At 42.3% G+C, this 25,140-nt stretch overlaps 2 gene segments (V, D, J or C); both read left to right on the top strand.

Annotated features, from left to right (window-relative positions):
* Positions 1-12,749, top strand: part of LOC131837278 (immunoglobulin heavy variable 3-23-like) — a 40,159-nt gene extending 27,410 nt beyond the window's left edge. Inside the window, 1 exon segment of the V gene segment in view lies at positions 12,379-12,749. Coding sequence covers positions 12,379-12,749 — 371 coding nt within the window.
* Positions 12,750-18,884: 6,135 nt separating this feature from the next.
* On the top strand, positions 18,885-19,510 carry LOC131837277 (immunoglobulin heavy variable 3-23-like). The segment is given in 2 exon segments: positions 18,885-19,000; positions 19,104-19,510. Coding segments are annotated over 2 exon segments (453 nt in total).
* The last annotated feature ends 5,630 nt before the right edge of the window (positions 19,511-25,140 follow it).

The following is a 25,140-nucleotide window of genomic DNA, read 5'->3' as shown; positions in this document are numbered from 1 at the left end:
TCAAAAAATTGAAGCAGAAGACTCTTTCCAGACTCTTTCTATGAAGCCAGCATTATCCTGATTCCCAAACCAGGCAAAAAACCTACCATAAAGGAGAATTTCAGACCAATATCACCGATGAATATGGATGCTAAGATTCTCAACAAGATCCTAGCAAACAGGATCCAATAGCACATTAAAAAGATTATCCACCATGACCAGGTGGGAATCATCCCTAGGCTACAAGAATGTTTCAACATTCTCAAATCAATCAATGTGATAGAACAAATTAATATGAAAAGAAAGAAGAACCACATGGTCCTCCTAATTGATGCAGAAAAAGCATTTGACAAAATCCAGCATCCGTTCCTGATTAAAACGCTTCAAAGTATAGGGATAGGGGGAACATTCCTGAACTTCATCAAATCTATCTATGAAAGACCCACAGCAAATTTCATCCGCAATGGGAAAAAGCTTGCATCCTTCCCGTTCAGATCAGGAACAATACAAGGATGCCCACTCTCACCACTCTTGTTCAACATAGTATTAGAAGTCCTAGCAACAGCAATCAGACAACAAAGGGAAATAAAAGGTATCCAAATTGGCAATGAAGAAGTCAAACTCTCTCTCTTTGCAGATGACATGATTATTTATATGGAAAACACAAAAGACTCCATCCCCAAAGTGCTAGAACTCATACAACAATTCAGCAACGTGGCAGGATACAAAGTCAATGTACAGAAATCAGAGAATCGAATCCATTTACTATAGCACCAAGAACCATAAGATACGTGGGAATAAACCTAGCCAAAGAGGTAAAGGATCTGTACTCACAGAACTACAGAGCACTCATGAAAGAAATTGAAGAAGACACAAAAAGGTGGAAGACCATTCCATGCTCTTGGATTGGAAGAATAAACATTGTTAAAATGTCCATACTGCCTAGAGCAATCTATACTTTTAATGCCATTCTGATCAAAATTCCACCGGTATTTTTCAAAGAGTTGGAGCAAATAATCCAAAAATTTGTATGGAATCAGAAGAGATCCTGAATCGCTAAGGAAATGTTGAAAAACAAAAATAAAATGGGAGGCATCACGTTACCTGATTTCAAGCTTTACTACAAAGCTATGATCACCAAGACAGCATGGTACTGGCATAAAAACAGACACATAGACCAGTGGAACAGAGTAGAGAGCCCAGATATGGACCCTCAACACTATGGGCAATTTATCTTTGACAAAGCGGGAAAAAATATACAGTGGAAAAAAGACAGTCTTCAAAAAATGGTGCTGGGAAAACTGGACAGCTATGTGTAGAAGAATGAAACTCGACCATTCTCTTACACCGCACACAAAGATAAACTCAAAATGGCTAGAAGACCTCAATGTGAGACAGGAATCCATCAGAATCCTAAAGGAGAACATAGGCAGTAATCTCTTCGATATCACCCACAGCAACTTCTTTCAAGATATGTCTCCAAAGGCAAAGGAAACAAAAGTGAAGATGAACTTTTGGGACTTCATCAAAATCAAAAGCTTTTTCACAGCCAAGGAAATAGTCAAAAGAACAAAGAGGCAACCCTCGGAATGGGAGAAGATATTTGCAAATGACAGTACAGACAAAAGGTTGATATCCAGGATCTATAATGACCTCCTCAACTCAACACACACAAAACAGACAATCATATAAAAAAAATGGGCAGAAGATATGAACAGACACTTCTCCAATCAAGACATACAAATGGCTATCAGACACATGAAAAAATATTCATCATCACTAGCCATCAGGGAGATTCAAATTAAAACCACATTGAGATATCACCTTACATCAGTTAGAATGGCCAAAATTAGCAAAACAGGAAACAGCTAGTGTTGGAGAGGATGTGGAGAAAGGGGAACCCTCTTCCACTGTTGGTGGGAATGCAAGTTGGTGCAGCCTCTTTGGAGATCAGTGTGGAGATTCCTCAAGAAATCAAAAATAGAACTTCCCCATGACCCTGCCATTGCACTCCTGGGTATTTACCCCAAAGATACAGAAGTAGTGAAAAGAAGGGTCACCTGTACCCCAATGTTTATAGCAGCAATGGCCACGGTTGCCAAACTGTGGAAAGAACCAAGATGCCCTTCAACGGACGAATGGATAAGGAAGATGTGGTCCATATACACTATGGAGTATTATGCCTCCATCAGAAAGGATGAATACCCAACTTTTGTAACAACATGGACGGGACTGGAAGAGATTATGCTGAGTGAAATAAGTCAAGCAGAGAGCGTCAATTATCATATGGTTTCACTTATTTGTGGAGCATAATAAATATCATGGAGGACATGGGGAGTTAGAGAGGAGAAGGCAGTTTGGGGAAATTGGAAGGGGAGGTGAACCATGAGAGACTATGGTCTCTAAAAAACAATCTGAGAGTTTTGAAGTGGCGGGGGGGTGGGAGGTTGGGGGACCAGGTGTTGGGTATTATAGAAGGCACGGATTGCATGGAGCACTGGTTGTTGTGAAAAAATAATGAATACTGTTATGCCGAAAATAAATAAAAAATAAATTTAAAATAATCAACAATGAAAAAAAAACTAATGATGTACTATACATTAGATAATTGCACTTAATAAAAAAAAGGATGAATACTTAAAAACTACAAAGAACTTACCAAACTCAACACTCCAAAATGAATTAATCCAGTGAAGAAATGTGGACACATTTCAGACACATGAAAGAAATGTTCATCATCACTAGCCATCAGGGAGATTCAAATTAAAACCACATTGAGATATCACCTTACACCGGTTAGAATGTAAGAAATAACATTGCTCCAAAGAGGACCTAGAAACGGCCAAGAGACACATGAAAAAATACTCCACATCATTCAGCATCAGGGAAATACAAATCAAAACCACAATACGATATGACAACACAGGTGAGAATGGCTACAATGACAAGACAGGAAACAACAAATGTTGGAAAGGATGTGGCGAAAGGGGAACCCTCTTGCATTATTGGTGGGAATTCGACCTGGTGCAGCCACTCTAGAAACAATATGTCGGTACACATCCCAGAGCTCAGGACACCCTGGGAAGTAAGACCATGGAAGACAGGTAGTGTCTCTGGAGGAGGAATATGGTTTCTTGGGGCCCTCGGGGCCCTCTGAGCATGAGCCCCAGCCAAAGATGCGGGTGCAGACAGAAGCTGGGAAGTGACAGGTTCCTGTAGGGCTCTACTGTGTCCAATGTTGGGAACAAACCCATGCTTAGGGCTCCTCTGTATTCTTGCCTCTGAGTTACAATTTCCCTTATAACCTCACACTCTGGGGAAATGTTTCAGGTACCCCTGAGCCTTCATCGATTCAGTCATTACAAGATGCTAAATAACACAAATGATCTTATTTACGTCCTCTCCATTTAAAGATGTGATCCTGCTTATGTAATGACTTAGGTATCAAAGACATATTCCATGGGCTGGTATAAGGGAAGATCTGCTCCAGAGCTTACACAAAATTATACAACAGCCAATATCTACAAGGAGGCATCACCACCCTAAGTAGAAACTGTGTTTATACATTAGCAAAACTAACATATATCCTGACTTGGGTGTTAACCCAAAGTTGACACCAAAATATTCTTTCCTCATGAAAATATGGTTTTAGAAACAATGACAATTTTGGACATTCCATTTTATATGTTCATAATGATATGATTCCTCTGTAGTGTCTTTTAAAATAATATAAACTTATATAAGTATCCATCTGTCATCTATCTGTACTATAGTCATCTGATCTCCATTTGAAGTCTACTCATCTATCTCAGCATTTATCCACTTGCTGCAGGTTTTTCAGGAATATGAACATAAGCCCCACAATCTCTTATTAGACCTCTAATGATTAGGTCCTAATAATTTCTGAGTCATTAACACCATTTCCTTCAGGGTAGTATTTGAGTGTCATTAACTCCATGCCTGAATTAATGATCATCTCTGTGCTGCATAAGAGAAAAGTTACCCACTTTTCTCCTCCTCCAACAGATAACAGGCCCCTGTGTGAGGTGGATTTCTCAGGACCAGGGAGGCACCCTCCAAGCATAGGAACAGAATAGGTGCCTCGTGTTGGTGTCCATGCACTTGAGGACAGAAATATCACTTACACGTTTTGCAGACATCTTTGCAGACAAAGCCCATAAGCAGAGACCATTGGGATCAAAGGTCCCCAGATGCACCCATGCTGTGCAGGTAGTTGTTCATTTGGAAAGCTGTAGCTACAAAGTGTGGGTCGCATTAAGTATCTTTTTGAAAAATAGTTTAGATTAAAATGAATTTTGAATCATTCATTTATTCAACATTTATTCTTATGCTCAGAAAGTCAGGCCATCTATTGACCTGCTTCCAACACAGCTCATAGACCAAGGGCTCACTCATCCCAGACCAACATACCTTGTGAGTTCAACAAGGAGATGCTCATGGGTGGTCCTGGAAGGTCCGGAGGAGCCTAACTCTGTCCAGTTGACTTCTAAGGACAGGCTCCCTCCCACACATGCAAACTTCTCCTCAACCTCTAGGGTAAAATTCACTCTCAGGTGTGGTAGCTCACAGCTCTCTCTTCAGACAGGGTGAGGTCTCTGGGGAAGGCAGAGCTTTGGTCTGGAGGAAAATGAGTTTCTAGGCCCTTCTCTGTGTCTGGTGACAGCTCCCCAAAGAGATGGTCCAGATGTCAGACATGGGACCATTGGGATGGTTGTGAGTGTTGTGAGTGATGGGGCCTTGTGTCAAGGTATCCTGTCCCAGGTGCTGCTTCATGAGTCAGGCTCATGACTGCTGAGGGACTGACAGACCCTGCACCTCAGTGTCACCATCTCCGGATTCTTCGTGTCATGCAGTAATTTCTGGTGGCAATGAATCCACCAACCCCAAGTGACTGGGGGCAGTGAATTGGTTTATAAATCATAGATAAAGCACACATGACACTCCATCCAACAAGAGCTACATGTACATCTCCAGAGTCACATCCAAGAACGAGTTCTTGCAGCTGACTGATCTCAGTGCCACCAAGGTCCTGGTCATGTATTACTGGTAGAGACATAATGAGGGAATGTCAGTGTGAGCCCAGACCCAAACCTCCCTGCAGGAACACAGGAGAGGTTGGGCTGCAGGAACAGTCAGGACACCAGTGGGCTCTAGGGTCACCAGGGGGCGCTTGGGTCCCTAGGGGCACTCAGGACACCAGGGGGCTCTAAGACCCACCAAATACAGGGTAGGTCTAGCTGCTGGTGAAGAAGGTGAATTGTTTTCCTTCTCAACTAGAAAAATATGTACTGCGCTTGAGGGGGTGTGGTTTTGTACAGGTTCTGATATTTTAGTATTTATTTATTTAGTATTTATTTATTTAGTATTTTAGTATTGTATGTTATAATCATTGAGTTTCAAGGTGAAATAATTTTTACACTAAAATATATTTTATGTGTTCTCTGGAAATAAAAGATGAAAAATATATATTCCAAAGATACAATAACGTGAAGCTATTTCCTCTTATCCTTTCAGATTTTATGAATATGTATTGATATTTCTAACTACAAAGCAATTGGATTTTAATATATAACAATTAATAAATGCATAGTTTAAAATATCTAGAGTAATTTATTTATTAAGTATTTTAATAAATATTATTATTAAATATTTTAATACTATTTAATACTCTTAAACACCCTTATTAAATTTCTCAATTAAATACTTCTATAAATAGTTCCTAAATAATAAAATTGAATGATGACAAAATATCAGTATTTGGGATTATCCTTAACTGACTTCAATATATCCACATACTACACATGAATTAATTTTTCATTTTTCACTTCAAATGTAGTCATTCATTAGACTGTTCTTGACAAAATCAATATTGCTCTGTGTTTTGGAAAGATGACATTATCTTGAGACTCTCATCTGCACTCTTGCTTCTGCAAGGCTTTAAGAATCGCCCCCAGGATGAGCAGAACCTGTCTTCCCTCATCAGTGTTCAAGGACCAGGGGTCTCTCCCTTCTTAGATCTCATGATCTTTTCATCATCTCTTTACTGCTCATTATCCTCACCCAGCTCTTACCCCAAACACACATGGCACTTCATTCATAGAATTTTGATTGTTAGCCCTTCACATGTCTGACACATTTTGGCACTTACAAGCCACAAGAACATACCAGAAGCTCCATGTATTAGTCATAGTTCTCCTGAGGAAAGGAACACATAGCCCACTGCATATATCACTGAAGAGTCTGAGAAGTCCCATGATCTACTATCACAAGGTGGAGACCCAGGACGGCCAGGGATGAAAGTCTCATCATGAAGATTCCCAGTATGGTCTAGTCAGAGATCCTGGGGACCTGAAGGTGTAACTGCATCCAAGGGCAGGAGGTGACCAGTGTCCCTGCTCAAGCATGCACACAGGAAGTAAACGTGAGGGAATTCCTACTCCTTCAGCCTTTTATTCTACTCAGAACCTTCATGGATTGGATGATGCCCACGTACAGAGAGACCATGGATGCAAATGCCAATCCATTCCAGAAACAGCATCACAGACACCCAGAGAAACAATGTTCAATCCGCTCAACCATGCCCCTGTCACACTGACACACTGAGTTAACCATCAACCATCAACGTCCCATAAACTGGGCCTCCATACTCATTGCCTTAATCACACTCATTCTACAAGCACAGAAAATAACACAGTCACAATTTCACCATATATGATACAAGTATCCTGCATACAACCAAAACCATCTGAAACCTTCCCCAGAAGAGGAGGTGAAGCTCTTCAGTGGTGTTTTCTCTTCTCATTGATATCCTTAAACTGAAATATTATGATGCATAATTAAGAATTCTTAAATGCAATGATATAAAGTCAATACATCTTATGTACATGGCAAAGAAAAAGAAAGAAACAAAACAAAAAACATATCCATATTTTTAAAAAAATAAGTAGGATGTAAGCATGATAGCTAAGGTCCTCATTTCTGTAACTGGAAAAGACTGAAAACTGGGATATAGAGCTGCTTTCATACTCTACTGATGATGTATTCTCTCTCTCTTGTCAGCCAAATCTTCAATTTGTGCCAAGCCATTACCTGGCACAATGACCAATATCTTCTTTCCAGAAGGATCTTGAATTTGCCTCAAATTTGCAAGATGTTGCCACTGAATTAATGTTGTAATCCTGCCTTCATGAGGGAAATTCTGTCGTATAAAACAAGTGCTCTAGGGAGGTGGAGAACGTCATAAAACAAGTGAATTCCCTCTGAGGAACTAACTGAAGATTTTGGAGGGAACTGGGGTAGGAGGTTAGTTGAGCCTGGTGGTGGATATTGTGGAGGGCACGTATTGCATGGAGCACTGGGCATGGTGCATAAACAATGAATTCTGGAACACTGAAAATAAATTTAAAAATTAAATACATTTTAAAAAATAAATAAATATATTTTTTAAAAAGATACGTGAGTTCCACCTTTAACTGGTGTCTGAATATCATACAGAAACAAATGTGAACCAGGTTCAACTTTTTCTTCCCCTCAGAAGTAATTGTAGAGCTCTCCCCATGAGGCCATATATGAAGGTTAGGAGAGAGAAAGCAGTACAGCAGGATGGGAAATCATGGACATGTAGAAAATTCTTCATGTGACTTACTTGTGTCTTCAGGATCTCTTCAGACACCATCATTTCTTCCATCGGCCAATGGAGTATCACTGTACATGCTCCACTTTATGGCTTGGACATTCAAATAACACCCACTTCAAGATGGACAGCTCAATTTCCATGGCAACCTAGTGACTCGGGCTTGAACCTATAGTTCCTAAGATCCAGGAACAGGCTTCCAGCTATTTCTCAAAAGAAGAATCATGATCTGCAAAGAATGGTGGGGTTTTACTCCAAAATTTTAAAGTCCAAGACTGTGATTTACCTGCCACAGCTCTTAACAACTTATGCAGCACAAACTGGACATGGGAATGGGCATGGGGTGAACTTCACCATCCCTACATCCTCTATATCCATGACAGTAGCACTAATCTTAGCAGTTCTTCAAGGAGCATGTATCAGCAAAATGTCCTATTCTATAAAGATGTAATTATATACATCAGTATGTTCATCCTCACAAGATACCATTACACCTGCACTAAGAATGGCTACAATACAGAAAGGCAGACAATACCATATGCCAACAAGCATGTAGAGAATTTAGAACTATTATTCATTTCCAGCTGAAGTTTCACCTGTAGAAAGAACATATGTAATTAGATCCCATGGTAAGAGAGCCTGAGAAGGCCCAGGCTCCATCCTCTACGAGCTCGAAGGGATGGTGGAATAAATTATTCTCCGATTTGGATGGAGAACCAGGGAACCCCTGGATGTATTGCTCAGTCCAAGAGTAGGGTAGGAAAAGAGGAGATGAGCAGTTCAGGCAATGAGATTGAAATAAAAGGGTACCTTCCTCCTTCTTATGCCTTTGTTCTCCAGGTTCTCAGTGGGTTGGAGGATACTCACCTCCACTCGGAAAGGAAAACTGTTACACAGCAGCGATCCAATGCTAATCTCACCTAGAAGCACACCAATTCCTATGGAAATCCAAGGTTTCTGTGCAAGACTTGTAAACTCAGCCAGGTCTATGCCTCTCTGTAGTGTGGGGGATGGACTCCTCTGTGACCTCAACTTTCTAAGGGGACCAAGAAATGTATCTTCATTTTTTAATACCTTCGATATTTTCTTGCTTCAAAGATGGTGTGATAAGTACCCAGTGCTTTATATATTGAGGCTCAAAATGGCACTCTGCTGTTTTATTTCAGAATATCTTAACCTTATTTCCCTTCCTCCTCTGATCCAGTGGTCCTATGAGCACTACTGCTGTTTTAATGTGGAAAACCCAGTGAATATTATTCAATAAGTATATCATTTTGCAGTAAGTGACTGTTGCCACCTGAGGTCCAGACACATACTCGCACCCAACAAGTCACAAGGAGAAGAAAACACTTGTCAGCAATGAGACAGCCACTTTGAGCAGGAAGTCAGAGGTGTTTCAGAAGTATGAGAATGTCAGGGATATTGTCAGCATCACTCAGTTTCCCACTGCAGTGGACATTGCTGCATTGTGAATGGTTTGACTGGATGGAAGTGTTCTTGATGCACAGGATCCTTTCAGGAAATGAAACTACTGTATATGGAGACAGAACACAAGTCTTATGTTAACCCTGTGGGATCAAAGGGACTGATCTATGAAAACCTAAACTGAAGTTGATCAGAAGTGCACCTGAAACTGAATTCCTCCATCTTGTCATTTTCCCTAAGATTCTACCTTCTTTGGTGTGCTACAAAACGCAGTTCTGTTGAGGGTTTGTTGATTCAGAGAAGTCTCTGGTGTGTACTGGTGTGTACTGTGTACTGTTTGCTTTCTGCTGTTCTGTTTTAGCAGGAATTGCCTTCAGGCCAATTGTTACAGAGCCCCTTCTAACCCGCAGTGGTCTGTGTTTAGTCCTTGGACAGAAACTGGGTACTTTTAAGTAGGTGTGCTCTGCTGGGCTTGTTAAATGAGAACTGATACCACCTCCTTAGAACTGAGACCCTGCAGAATTCTCTGGTTGGATGTGGAGTGGGCAGGGTGCAGCCACTCTGGAAAACAAGGTGTAGATTCCACAAATACTTAAAAGTAGAACTACACTATGACTCAGCAAACACACGACTGGATATTTACCCAAAGAGCAAAATAAGACTAGATCACAGAGAACCTCACTCCTCTATATTAACAGCAGCATTATTTACAATAGCCAAACTATGCAAACAGCCCACGTGTCCACTCACTGATGAATGATAAAGAAGATGTGGTATGATGTAGTGAAAAGAAGGGCCATCTTTACCCCAATGTTTATAGAAGCAATGGCCATGGTCACCAAACTGTGGAAGGAACCAAGATGGTCTTCAGTGGATGAATGGATAAGGAAGATGTGGTCCATATACACTATGGAGTATTATGCATCCTTCAGAAAGGATGAACGTCCAACTTTTGTAGCAACATGGACGGGACTGGAAGAGATTATGGTGAGTGAAATAAGTCAAGCAAAGAGAGTCAATTATCCTATGGTTTCATTTATTTGTGGAGCATAAGAAATAACATGGAGGACAAGGGGAGTTAGGGAGGAGAAGGCAGTTCTCGGAAATTGGAAGAGGAGATGAATCATGAGAGACTATGAACTCTGAAAAACAATCTGAGGGGTTTGAAGCATCAGGGGGTGGGAGGTTGAGGGAGGCAGATGGTGGGTATTATAGAGGTCACAGATTGCATGCAGCACTGGGTGTGGTGCAAAAATAATAAATACTGTTATGCTGAATATAAAAAAATAAAATATTAAAAAGAAGATGTGGTATATGTGGAGAGAGTGGAACGTTGTTCACTCATACAAAAGAATGAAATCTTGAAAATTCCAATGACTTGGATGGAGCTGGAAAAGTTTTTTTAATTTATTTTTTATTTATTTTCAGCATTACAGTATTCATTATTTTTTCACCAAACTCAGTGCTCCATGAAATCAGTGCCCTCTATAATACCCACCACCTGGTACGCTGACCTCCCACCCCCCCCCCGCCCCTTCAAAACCCTCAGATTGTTTTTCAGAGTCCATAGTCTCTCATGATTCATCTCCTCTTCCAATTTCTGAGAACTGCCTTCTCCTCCCTAACTCCCCATGTCCTCCATGATATTTGTTATGCTCCACAAATAAGTGAAACCATAGGATAATTGACTCTCTCTGCTTGACGTATTTCACTCAGCATAATCTCTTCCAGTCCCGTCCATGTTGCTACAAAAGTTGGGTATTCGTCCTTTCTGAAGGAGGCATAATACCCCATAGTGTATATGGACCACATCTTCCTTATCCATTCATCCATTGAAGGGCATCTTGGTTCTTTCCAGTTTGGCCACCGTGGCCATTACTGCTATAAACATTGGGGTACAGATGGCGCTTCTTTTCACTGCATCTGTATCTTTGGGGTTAATACCCAGGAGTGTAATGGCAGGGTCATAGGGAAGTTCTATTTTTAATTTCTTGAGGAATCTCCACACTGTTCTCCAAAGTGGCTGCACCAACTTTCTGAGCTTCTAACTTCAACGTTCTCTGGTCCACTCTTGCTGCCTTTAGTTCTCTTCTCCACAGACAGCAGAAACTGTTCCTGAACAACAAGGGAGTTCTTCTCTTTTTTGGAACGAAGAACTCCTGGGTCAAGAGGGTGTGTGGATGAGGCTGAAGCAAGTGGCTTCTGTATGCTCTTTCAGATCTTCCTCCAGCTGGTGCTTCCAACTGCTGCCTTCAGAGCTGTCAGTCATTAAAACCAGTGATTACTGATACAGACAGCAAAACGACTGTATCCACAAGGATTGATTCTGGGGCAAAGAAGCCTTACAGACAAAGTACATAGAGTAAAATGACCCATTTATGAATTCTACAGAATTAAAGCTAGTATAAAGTGGCATGAGAAAGAACAATATTTACGTGGGGACAGGGTAAATAAGGGAAAGAGAAGGAATTCCAGGTGGGAAATGCTGGAAATTTAGGGAGAATTGATGCACTCACTGTCAATAAAGTTGACTGTGACACCTATGTTTGTCATATCACACACTCCATATGTGGGCCATTCATCTTGTTTCGAATATACATGTCAAACTTATTATAGGTAATAACAAAGGTGATTCTAGAGGAAAACAGAGAAAAGTGAAATGTTAAAGACATGAAAATACACCTACACGATGCTGATTTTCTCTGTATTTATGGTAAAGTATAATATAAGCAAAATAAATCCATCCTCATTAGAGGAAGGGTTCCACGTTCCTCATAGCCTGACATTCTGTCCTGCAGATGATTCAGGGTGGGGGCAGCAGATCCTGTTGGGGGAGCACTGACCTAGATCCTGGGGTCAATCTCACCCCGTATATGTTCATGGACACCTTACAAACACAAGTATACACCCTGGAAAGTTACATAATAAAAAATATTTTTTTCAAAATTGGTCATTAGCACTAAATTAAAGGTATTCACAACTGTGTGGGTCACTGCCTCTCTGTCAGAATAGATCCGCAAACTGAATATATAGCCAGAGGACATGCAAATAGGGCCTTCCCTCTGCTGATTTAACCAGCACAGACAAGATCCTGCAGCTGGGAGAGGAGCCCCAGGTCCGGGATACCCAGGTGTTCACTCAGTGATCGGGACAGAATACAGACAGCTCACCATGTAATTTGTGCTGGGCTGGGTTTTCCTTCTTGCTCTTTTAAAAGGTAATTTATGGAGAAAACAAGAAATTGAGTATATGAGTGGATATGAGTGAGAGAAACACTGGATATGTGATAGTTTCCTGACCAAGCTGTCTTCCATCTGCAGGTGTCCAGTGTGAGGTGCAGCTGGTGGAGTCTGGGGGAGACCTGGTGAAGCCTGGGGGTTCCCTGAGACTCTCCTGTGCAGCCTCTGGATTCGCCTTCAGCAACTACCACATGGACTGGGTCCGCCAGGCTCCAGGGAAGGGGCTGCAGTGGGTCGCAGAAATTAGCAATACTGGTAGTAGCACATACTACGCAGACTCTGTGAAAGGCCGAATCACCATCTCCAGAGACAACGGCAAGAACACACTTTATCTGCAGATGAACAGCCTGAGAGTCGAGGACACAGCCGTGTATTACTGTGCAGCAGACACAGTGAGGGGCCTTCAGTGTGAGCCAGGACAGAAACCTCCCTGTTGTCACAGGATGTGCTGAGCTGCAGGGGCACTCAGGGCAGCAGAGAGTGCTCAGCATCCACAGGGCAGAGATCAAACCCAGGATCAGGTGCAGTGGGGTAGGACTTCCTTTTGAGATCAGGGATTTCCTCTCCAGACTCTCAGCTGTCCACAAGGATATATTTTTTTTCTTCCATAGCTAATACCTCATGTTCTCCGTACAGCCAACCACAAGAATATAACTTTGCCTCCACATAACTAGATCTCACCAGTCTCTGGGAACTTCCCTTCATCAACCTCTTCTATGTCCCATTTTTGTTCTCCACAGAAGCACATGCTGCAGATTCCCATCGTCCTTGAGAAGCACCTGCACATCCCAGGCTTTCTGCATGCTGCGTGCCTGTTCTCTGCCCTCAGGGGGTACATACTGTCCCCACATGTTTATTAGCTTCCCCCAGGATGACTGCCCAAATCAGTTCTTGACCTTCTGGCTCCATTGTATCCTCTGGCTCATTATACATGTGGGTGGACACAGGTGATCAGGAACTGCCCCTCTGTAGGCACCACTCCATTTTCTGGATGGAAAAACAACCCACCTGTTATGAGGGGCTCTCAGATTTCCCCAAGAAAGCGGTGGGATGACAATCCAGAGAGGGAAACCCATCCCTGTCCTTCTGGGTCCTGTTCTGGTGGGGAGATTCCATGAAAGCATCTTTGGTGAATGTGTTTGAGATGTGTTTCCTGGCTTCCAAACAGGGAATCCATGTGAATCCTGAGATCCAGCTGGCAGGTCCCAGATCCTTGCCCACCTGTGCTGTCCCTTGAATATCCATCAGAAACCAACCCCCAACCTCACTCTCTCCTTATTCTGACTTCTTCCTCAATCTGTCCTGGACCATGAGCCCCATGGAGCTGGAGCCCTGTAACTCTTCCCAGATTTTCACCATGTGCAAGATGGAGAGAGGCTCAATAGTGAATGTGTACCATGATGGAAGAGCCCTAAATTGTGGCTGCAATTGAGATCTATGCTCAAACCATGATCCAGAATTTAAATATTATATCAACTACCAAAGGAGACAATACTGTCACTTCCTCTCATATCCTTGCTTTTGTCCCATCAACTGGCCAGGATTTCCCCTAGAGAATTCATAAATAACTTCTGGGCTGTTTACTCTCTTGATTTCCCATGAAACCAGTACTGAAAACTGCACATCAGAGAAGTCACAGGAATGGGGCCATCTGAGGGAGGTTCGGCATGGAATCCATCTTCTGTGTCTGAGGTGAATCTGTGCCCTTGTAGCTGGAGCAGTGTCAGGCCCAGTCCTCACCTCAGCATGAAGCTCCTGGAGACGGCCGGTCCTAAGAAGAGGGAAACTCATTAGGGGGTCTTCTGTCTATTGGAAGCTGTCCTATGCGTATATCTCAGACATTTCAGGAATGTCTAAAAACAGCTACTAATCTAATGTACCTGTCCCCTGTGACTCTCCTTGTGTTGCGTGCACGGGTACAGATGAACCCAGACAAGGAGACCCAGGTGCGCAGCACCGCAAACTCTCTCACTTACCTGTGTCACCACAGAGTTCTCTTGAACATCCTGCTCAAGAATGTTTGGATCAACCAGGAAAGCAAAGAAGAAATTAAACAAATTCAGGAAACAAATGAGGATGAGGATACTTTGATCCAAAAACTATGGGATACAGCAAAGGCGGTCCTAAGGGGGAAATACATAGCCATCCAAGCCTCCCTCAAAAAAATAGAAAAATCCAGAATATACCAGCTGTCTTTACACCTTAAAGAACTGGAGAATCAACAACAAATCAAACCAACTCCACAAATAAGAAGGGAAATCATCAAGATTAGAGCTGAGATCAATGAGGTAGAAACCAGAGATACAGTAGAATGTACAAATGAAACTAGAAGCTGGTTTTTAGAAAGAATCAATAATATTGATAAACCATTGGCCACACTAATCCACAAGAAAAGAGAGAACGCCCAAATTCATAAAATTGTGAATGAAAACGGAGAGATCACAATGAACACTAAGGAAGTAGAAACAACCATCAGAAGTTATTATCAATAGTTATATGCCAATAAGTTTAGCAACCTAGATGAAATGGATGCATTCCTGGAAAACTATAAACAACCAAAATTCAACCAGGAAGCAATTGACAACCTGAATACACCGATATCTAATAACGAGATTAAAGCAGTGATCAAAAACCTCCCAAAAAACAAGAGCCCAGGACCTGACAGATTCCCTCGGGAATTCTACCAAACTTTCAAAGAAGAAATAACACGTATTCTCCTGAAGCTGTTTCAAAAAATTGAAGCAGAAGGAAAACATCCACACTCTTTCTATGAAGCCAACATTACCCTGATCCCCAAACCAGGAAAAGACCCTACCAAAAAGGAGAATTTCAGACCAATATCACTGATGAATATGGATGCTAAGATTCTCAACAAGATCCTAGCAAACAGGATCCAACAGCACATTAAAAAGATTATCCACCATGACCAGGTGGGATTCATCCCTGGGCTACAAGGATGGTTCAACATTCGCAAATCAATCAATGTGATAGAACAAATTAATATGAGGAGAGAGAACCATATGGTCCTCTTAATTGATGCAGAAAAAGCATTTGACAAAATCCAGCATCTGTTCCTGATTAAAACGTTTCAAAGTATAGGGATAGAGGGAACATTCCTGAACCTCATCAAAACTATCTATGAAAGACCCACAGCAAATATCATCCTCAATGGGAAAAAGCTTGCAGCCTTCCCACTGAGATCAGGAACACGACAAGGATGCCCACTCTCACCATTCTTGTTCAACATAGTATTAGAAGTCCTAGCAACAGCAATCAGACAACAAAGAGAAATAAAAGGTATCCAAATTGGCAATGAAGAAGTCAAACTCTCTCTCTTCACAGATGACATGATTCATTATACGGAAAACACAAAAGACTCCACCCCAAAATGCTAGAACTCATACAGCAATTCAGCAACGTGGCAGGATACAGAGTCAATGTACAGAAATCAGTGGCTTTCTTATACACTAACAATGAAAGTACAAAAAGGGAAATTAGAGAATTGATTCCATTCACTACAGCACCAAGAACCATAAGATACCTGGAAATAAACCTAACAAAAGAGGTAAAAGATCTGTACTCGAGGAACTACAGAACACTCATGAAATAAATTGAAGAAGACACAAAAAGATGGAAGACCATTCCATGCTCTTGGATCGGAAGAATAAACATTGTTAAAATGTCCATATTGCCTAGAGCAATCTATACTTTTAATACCATTCCGATCAAAATTCCACCAGTATTCTTCAAAGAGCTTGAGCAAATAATCCAAAAATTTGTATGGAATCAGAAGAGACCCCAAATCGCTAAGGAAATGTTGAAAAACAAAAATAAAGCTGGGGGCATCACGTTACCTGATTTCAAGCTTTATTACAAAGCTGTGATCACCAAGACAGCATGGTACTGGCATAAAAACAGACACATAGACCAGTGGAACAGAGTAGAGAGCCCAGATATGGACCCTCAACTCTATGGTCAATTAATCTTCAACAAAACAGGAAAAAATAGACAGTGGAAAAAAGTCTCTTCAATAAATGGTGCTGGGAAAACTGGACAGATATAAGTAGAAGAATGAAACTCGACCATTCTCTTACACTGTCCACAAAGATAAACTCAAAATGGATACAAGACCTCAACGTGTGACAGGAATCCATCAGAATCCTAGAGGAGAACATAGGCAGTAATCTCTTCGATATCAGCCACAGCAACTTCTTTCAAGATATGTCTCCAAAGGCAGAGGAAACAAAAGCAAAAATAAACTTTTGGGACTTCATCAAAATCAAAAGCTTCTGCACAGCAAAGGAAACAGTCAAAAAAACAAAGAGGTAACCCACGGAATGGGAGAAGATATTTGCAAAGGAAAGTACAGACAAAAGGTTGAAATCCAGGATCTATAATGAACTCCTCAAACTCAACATCATGAAAAAGGCAAACATATCAAAAAATGGGAAGAAGATATGAACAGACACTTCTCCCATCAAGACATACAAATGGCTACCAGACACATGAAAAAATGTTCATCATCATTAGCCCTGAGGGAGATTCAAATAAAACCACATTGAGATACCACCTTACACCAGTTAGAATGGCCAAAATTAACAAAACAGGAAACAACATGTGTTGGAGGGGATGTGGAGAAAGGGAACCCTCTTCCACTGTTGGTGGGAATGCAAGTTGGTGCAGCCTCTTTGGAGAACAGTGTGGAGATTCCTTAAGAAATTAAAAATAGAACTTCCCTATGACCCTGCCATTGCACTCCTGGGTATTTACCCCAAAGATACAGATGTCATGAAAAGAAGGGCCTTCTGTACCCCAATTTTATAGCAGCAATGGCCACAGTCGCCAAACTGTGGAAAGAACCAAGATGCCCTTCAACGGACGAATGGATAAGGAAGATGTGGTCCATATACACTATGGAGTATTTTGCCTCCATCAGAAAGGATGAATACCCAACTTTTGTAGCAACATGGACAGGACTGGAAGAGATGATGCTGAGTGAAATAAGTCAAGCAGAGAGAGTCAATTATCATATGGTTTCACTTATTTGTGGAGCATAACAAATACCATGGAGGACAAGTGGTGTTAGAGAGAAGGGACTTGGGGTAAATTGGAAGGGGGGGGTGAATCATGGGACTATGGACTCTGAAAAACAATCTGAGGGTTTTGAAGGGGTGGGGAGTGGGAGGTCAGGGTACCACGTGGTGTGTATTACAGAGGGCATGGATTGCATGGAGCACTGGGTGTGGTGCAAAAATAATGAATACTGTTATGCTGAAAATAAATAAAAAATAAATTTAAAAAGTTTAAAAAAACGAAAGATAGTGAACAAGTGACTAAACCACCTGGAGTCACCACACTCCAATTTCAAGCTAGATTACAAAGCTGTTTCATGAAAATGTTAGGGTCGAGAAGACCTCAACCCAGGGAGGCGGGGAGGAACAACACCAAGGCGGCTCTTTCTCCAACAGCAAGGGTTTTATTGTTCCAGCATGCTGGCACTCTGCAGCATTCCTGAAAACCAGGCGGAGACTGAGAGCCCCAATCCAAGGGAGTATGGGGTTTTTATGCATTTTTAGACAAAGGCTTGTCACAAAGTCATAATCACAGTGGCCTCTTTACATAGTTACAGTTCCTGGTAAGCTCTGCACAGTTTACATTTTTTAGCCATATCTTGTGCTCGCTTCGGCAGCACATAGACATTTTTTAGCCATATCTTATCATCCGGGTGTAGCTGGGCGGCTGTGAAACTAGGACAAAACAGTTCTCTTCTTTGTTAACCATAAGCACAATTCAAAGACATCTCCTAAGCAGGGAACGTGCTCAGGATGCGGGGCAAGGGCAGGGAAGGTCATGTTCTTATGTTTCAAAGTTCTAGCCACAAGGCTAGGGAAGCAGTTACAAAAAGCAAGTTAAGCAAGTTAGCAGAAGCTTTACACAGTTAACTCTTTCAGCCCTGGATCCCTTCAAAAACAGCATGGTGCTGGCACAAAAGCAGACACACAGGACAATGGAACACAACAGAAAGGTTGGAAACTGATAGTCCTAGTACTTTTGCAAAGTTTATCCATTCATATATTGAAGGTATATTTAAATTTGGCTCTAATAGAACTCTTAACTCTGAATGGGAATTTATATTTTGATGTCCTGTTCTAACATTTTTAAACAATAAATGCATTTTTAAACATTTTATTTATTTATTTGACAGGCAGGTATAACAAGTTGTCAGAGAGGCAGGCAGAGAGAGGGGGGTCGTGAAGCAGACTCCCTGGCCCACCAGAAAGCCCGATGGGGGTGCTCAATGCCGGGAATCCGGGATCATGAACTGAGCCAAAGGCAGAGGCTTTAACCCACTGAGATGCCCAGGGGCCCGATAAATGCATTTTTTAAACAAACAAACAAACAAAAAAAGAATACTGCATATTTTCAAAGTGCCATCTAAACAAAGTGATCCACAAACAATGCAATCTTTGTTTTTAACTTGTAAAGAATTGAACCTGAGTCTGGAGCTAACTATATACTCAGAGGACATGCAAATAGGGTCTTCCCTCCACTGAATAAAACAGCCCAGCCAGGACCATGCAGCTGGGAGAGGAGCCCCAGTCCTAGGATTTGCAGGTGTTTACATTCACTGAGCAGGCAGAACACAGAGAACTCACCATGGAGTTTGTGCTGGGCTGGGTTTTCCTTGTTGCTCTTTTACAAGGTAATTTCTAGAGAACCAAAGAAATTGAGGATGTGAGTGGATATGAGTGAGAGAAACCATGGGTGTGTGAGAGATTCCTGACTGGGATGTCTTGTGTCTGCAGATGTCCAGTGCGAGGTGCAGCTGGTGGAGACTGGGGGAGACCTGGTGAAGCCAGGGGGGTCCCTGAGACTCTCCTGTGCAGCATCTGGATTCACCTTCAGCAGCTACGGCATGAGCTGGGTCCGCCAGGCTCCAGGGATGGGGCTGCAGTGGGTCGCATACGTTAGCAGTGGTGGAAGTAGCACAAGCTATGCAGACTCTGTGAAGGGCCGATTCACCATCTCCAGAGACAACAGCAAGAGCACGCTGTATCTGCAGATGAACAGCCTGAGAACCGAGGACACGGCCATGTATTACTGTGTGAGAGACACAGTGAGGGGGCATCAGTGTGAGCTCAGACACAAACCTCAAACTACAAGAGTATCAGACCAGCAGAGGGTGCACACCACTCACCAATTCTGTCTTTAGTCCCAGGAGCAGGTCCAGATGGAGTCTATGACATATTTCCTGTCAGGGTCTGGGGTTTCCTCTCCATAGAGCCGTTTCCCCAAGGGAGCCTCCTTGACATTATTCTGTGCTTACCTATTCACTCTCTGACTTGGAATCTTAGTTGTATCAGGAAGAGAAATATACTAACATGCAAAAAAAAAAAAAAAAAAGAGTCAGTTACATTAGTTTCCTCTTGTCCTTAAACACCAATAAATTACAAATATCCTGATGCAGGTCAACAAAACCTTTAAAAGAATCTCAGTGGCACTCACTGTGGATCACAAAAACCTACAGTGGAGCCAGAAGACCACACACACACACACACACACACACACACACACACACACACGTGTATAAAACCTCCACTGAAAAAATAAAATTAAATTTAAGAAAATAGTAGAAAACCGTTACCACCATCCTGTAATTTCTCTGCAGTAAAGGTGGACCTAAGACAGAAATACACAGCGTACAGGAAGGGCTCAAGAAGGAAGAAAAATCTCAAATAAACAACCTAACATTACACCTAAAGATGCTAGAGAAATAGCAGCAGCTGAATCCTAAATACAGCAGAAGGAAGGAAAGAGCAAGATTAGAGCAGAAAGAGATTATATAGAAACTAAGAAACACAGAACAGATCAAAGAAACCAGGGTCTGCATATGTTTTCTAATTCAATTAGCTGAGAAATAGTACATCATTGACTTTTGATATGATATTCAATGCTCCATCAGTTCAGTATGAAACTCTATACTCATCACGTCACGTGATACTTTGGGGAAAAAATCCTCAATACACCTGAGAATCCTCTACCTAAGTTTACCAAAATGAAACAGAAAGAACCCAAGTAAATAACAAAGAAATCTATCTGGGCCAGTGTGTCATTCAAAGCCCTTATTTCCTTGGTGCATGAACAATGAATTCTGGAGCACTGAAAAGAAATTTAAAAAAAAAAAAAACATGAAAAAAGTCTATATTCTTTTTTAATGTTCACTTAGCCTGCATATAGTACATCATCAGTTTTGATGTAGTGTTCAAAGATTCATTAGTTGTGTGTAACACCCAGTGCTCATCGCATCACCTGCCCTCCTTAATCCCCATCACCTGCCTACCCCATCCCCCACCACCCTCACTTCTACAATCCTTGTTTGTTTCCCAGATCCACAGTCTCTCATGGCTTGTCTCCTTCCCTGATTTTTACTTTTCAGAGTTCCAGCATACACTGTTTATGCACCACACCCAGTGCTGCATGCAGTACGCGTCCTCCTCAATACCCACCACCAGGCTCACCCATCCCTCCACCCCCTCCACTCCCAAACCCTCAGTTTGTTTCTCACAGTCCACAGTCTCTCATGCTTCATCTCCCTCTCCGATTTGCCACAATTCAGTTTTCCCTTAATGTCCTAATATCTTCTGTGTCATTCCTTATGCTCCACAAATAAGTAAACCCGTATGCTAATTGACTTCCTCTCTGGTCCTCCTCATTACCCCTTATGTTCCACATAGAGGTGAAACCATAGGATAATTATCTTTCTCTGCTTGACTTATTCTACTTGACATAACACCCTCCAGTTTCATCCAAATCGATGAAATGGTAGGTACTCATCCTGTCGGATGGCTGAGTAATATTCCATTGTACATATGGACCACATCTTTTTATCCATTCATATGTGGAAGGACATCTCACCTCCTTCCACAGATTCACTATAGTGGACATTATTCCTATGAACATTGGGGTGCATGTGCGCCTTTTTTCACTACATCTGTATTTTGGGGGTAAATACCCAGTAGAACAATTGCTGAGTCATAGGGTTGTTCTACTTTTAACTTTTGAGGAATCTAGACACTGCTGTCCAAGGTGGCTATATCAACGTGCATTCCCAACTACAGCATAAGAGGGTTCCCCTTTCTCCACATCCTCTCCAACATTTGTTGTTCTCTGTCTTGTTAATTTTAGTCTTTCTAACTCATGAAAGGTGATATCTCATTGTGGTTTTCATTTATATTTCCATGGAGACAAGAGATGTGGCACATTTTTTCATGTGTCTGTTGGACACTTGTAAGTCTCTCTGGAGAAGTGTCTATTCATGTCTTCTGCCCATTCTTTGACTGGATTATTTTTTTTTTTTTTTTGGATGTTCAGTCTGGTAAGTTTTTTATAGATCCTAGATATCAACCCTTTTTCTGTAGTGTCATTTGCAAATATCTTCTCCCATTCCATAGGTTGCCTTTTAGTTTTGTTGACTGTTTCCTTTGCATCACAGAAGATTTTTATTTTGGCGAAGTCCAAAAATTCCTTTCTGGTTTTTTAATTTATTTTCAGCATAATAGTATTCATTATTTTTGCACCACACCCAGTGCTCCATGCAATCCGTGCCCTCTATAATACCCACCACCTGGTACCCTGACCTCCCACCCCTCGCCCCTTCAAAACCCTCAGATTGTTTTTCAGAGTCCATAGTCTCTCATGGTTGACCTCCCCTTCCAATTGCTGAGTGAAATAAGTCAAGCAGAGAGAGTCAATTATCATATGGTCTCACTTATTTGTGGAGCATAACAAATAGCATGGAGGACATGGGGAGTTAGAGAGGAAGAGGGAGTTGGGGGAAATTGGAAGGGGAGTTCTCAATGTGGTTTAAATTTGAATCTCCCTGATGGCTAGTGATGATGAACATTTTTTCATGTGTCTGATGGCCATTTGTATGTCTTCATTGGAGAGGTGTCTGTTCATATCTTCCATCCATTTTTTGATATGATTGTCTGTTTTGTGTGATTTGTGTTTCTTTCTTTTAGAGACCGTTCTTGCAAGAAGTTACTGCAGTTGGGACGCCTGGGTGGCTCAGTTGGTTAAGCAGCTGCCTTCGGCTCAGGTCATGATCCCAGCGTCCTGGGATCGAGTCCCACATCGGGCTACTTGCTCCGCAGGGAGCCTGCTTCTCCCTCTGACTCTGCCTTCCACTCTGTCTGCCTGTGCTCACTCTCACTCGCTCTCTCTCTGACAAATAAATAAATAAAATCCTTAAAAAAAAAAAAAAAGAAGTTACTGCAGTTGAGGATGTAAAAGGTTACTTCCTGTGTTCTCCTCTCAGATGTTGATGTGATCCTTTTCCTTTTTTTAAATATTTTATTTATTTATTTGACCGACAGAGATCACAAGCAGGAAGAGAAGCAGGCAGAGAGAAGAGAGCAGAGAGCCCAATGTGGGGCTCGATCCCAGGACCCTGGGATCATGACCTGAGCCGAAGGCAGAGACTTTAACCCACTGAGTCACCCAGGCACACCTAAGCAGTCCTTTTCTTAATGGGTCTCTTAACTACTTAGGTAACACACCCTAGTATCCAGCCAAAGTTTTCATTGACAATGTCCACATCACAGACACCTGTTACCCCCCAACGTGCCAGCTGTTTTGTTCCTGGGGATGAGAAGCCCATAACAACCCACCCACACCCACATAAATGTGAACCTTCCCTCTGACCTGTGATGTCAGCAGCTCTCTATCCAGGTCCACACCACCCTGGAGCCAGGGTGGACACTCACCTCTGTCTGTGCAGAGAGAGAACAAATTGTGAGTTTGAGACTACCATTGACCCAGATGCTGTGGGTGTCTCTTCTTGTCTGCAGTCCCCAAGCTGGTCAGCCCACTCTTCCATGCCCTAAGACAGGGTCCAGATGTGTCCTCATAACTGGATTTGCCACCTTCTCATGGTCTTCAATCCCTCTATCAGGCAGGGAGTGTATTTATTATTTAATTCATGTTAACAACCTACAGGGGAGCCAGGAGACAAGATCCTGCATCCACAGCTCTGTTCATGAAGACAATGAGAGAAGCGCCTTCACAGAGCACTGACCTAAATCACTGAGTGCAGTGATGAGGACACAGGTTAAAGGGGGTGACCCGCCCCTGTCACACAGGTGTGAAGTGTCATTGCAGGACCAGAGAAGGCGTTACTTGTGTAAATGTATCACTGAGAGGTGAGGGTTCACCCAGGCAGTTCCCAGGGAGGTGACACTGATTGGAGCGATGACAAAACCTGACAGCTCTGCCATCGTATTCTGTCCTTTACATATGAACATTCCTGGTAGTGAAGGTGTTTCAGGGAAGTTAAATCCACTCATGATGAGTGGAGCAGCTCTGAATTGCCAAATACAGTGGAGTGACCCAGCTTTGACAAATGTCCACATGATTTGTACATGGAGCTGCTGTCCCCAAACTTGCATACTCAGGACTTGAACCACAAGAGAATAGAGGGGCAGGTGGAACAGAGAGGTTCCCTAACAGTACGGTGCCCCTGGAAACGGTGGCGTTTCATGAATGTCTACCATGCACAGGGCACTTGGTATTATATTGTTGTGTTTTATGCTTCCTGTGGATGATCATACCCTCTATTTGTGAGGCCTACGTTGTGGAGTGTGTGATTCTCTTCCTGGATCCACTGGTAAATGGGCTGCCTGGGTAGCAGCAGTGAAATGTGTCTCTGCTGTAGCCACACAAGAGTTGATTCCTCCAGAGATCTCCTGTTTTTGGTCCCAGATCAGCACTGTGATCGCCTTGAGCTCCCCCATGTAGAATCTACTTCCACTCTCCAGTACTCTCCTCTGCTCTACTCAGGTGACAGTCATTAGTGTGGTGAAGGCTTCATACTACAAGGACTCTGACTCGATGAAGTAGCCTTAGCCTCAGGTGTTCCCAGGTACCTGGGTCAAGGGAGGCCTTCATGTGTCACTGCCCCTCCTCCACCAGTGGACCAAGCCCATGTATTTTTGCCTGTCTCTTGGTACACAGTCATTCTGCTCTTCCCGGTTGTCCCCTCCCACAGCTCCAGGGGCCCCTGGATGTCCTCAGCTTCCTGTTTCCCTACTTTTCCCTGAATACTAAGGCTTTCATTCCATGTGAAAAATGTGTGTGGTCCTCAACAGAACTGAGGTTGTGACGTCTGTTCCCATCCCAGATCCTATGGGGCTCCACCTGTGACCCCACGATGGTTCTTCTGAGGGCTTCCTCTGCAGGTAAATTCTTTATTTCTGCGGAGGACTCAGGATGCGTGGATCTCCATGCATTCCTGCTCTGAGTCATCTTCCTCCATCCTGCCAGGACCACCAGGGTGTGGGGAGGCTTTTCATGATTTGTCCCCATCCTACAGGATAGGAATGCTGAGGACAGGACTGATTTAATGATATGGTCCTGGAGAACCCCACACTATAACACCATTAGCACACGTGATGTCAAGAAATCCATTAAATGTTCTATCTAAACCTGGTGATAGTTTATTTGTCATCAGGGATCTGCATTCACAATATGACAAGATGCTGGCTCTTAGCCCCTGTGAGTACTTGTTACTCCTGAGAGTTTAAGATTATTGTTTGTCTCATGACCACAATTACAAGGTATATTGACATGAATTTGTTGATCTGAAGTTTATTCTATTTATTTCTTTAGCTCTTGCAGCTCCAATCTGAGCAGTGAGTTTATTGAAATACAGAAACACTACATCAAAACTAATGATGTCCATGGTAGCTGAAATAAATAGATAGATAAATAAATAAATAAAATACAGAAACATGGGAACAATTCCAAGCCCAATCGTCGGCTTAAAAGTGGACATACTGTGCTCTA

Source organism: Mustela lutreola, chromosome 7, assembly GCF_030435805.1.
Source record: "Mustela lutreola isolate mMusLut2 chromosome 7, mMusLut2.pri, whole genome shotgun sequence".
Lineage (NCBI taxonomy): Eukaryota > Metazoa > Chordata > Mammalia > Carnivora > Mustelidae > Mustela > Mustela lutreola.
This window is presented reverse-complemented; position numbering and strand designations above follow the sequence as displayed.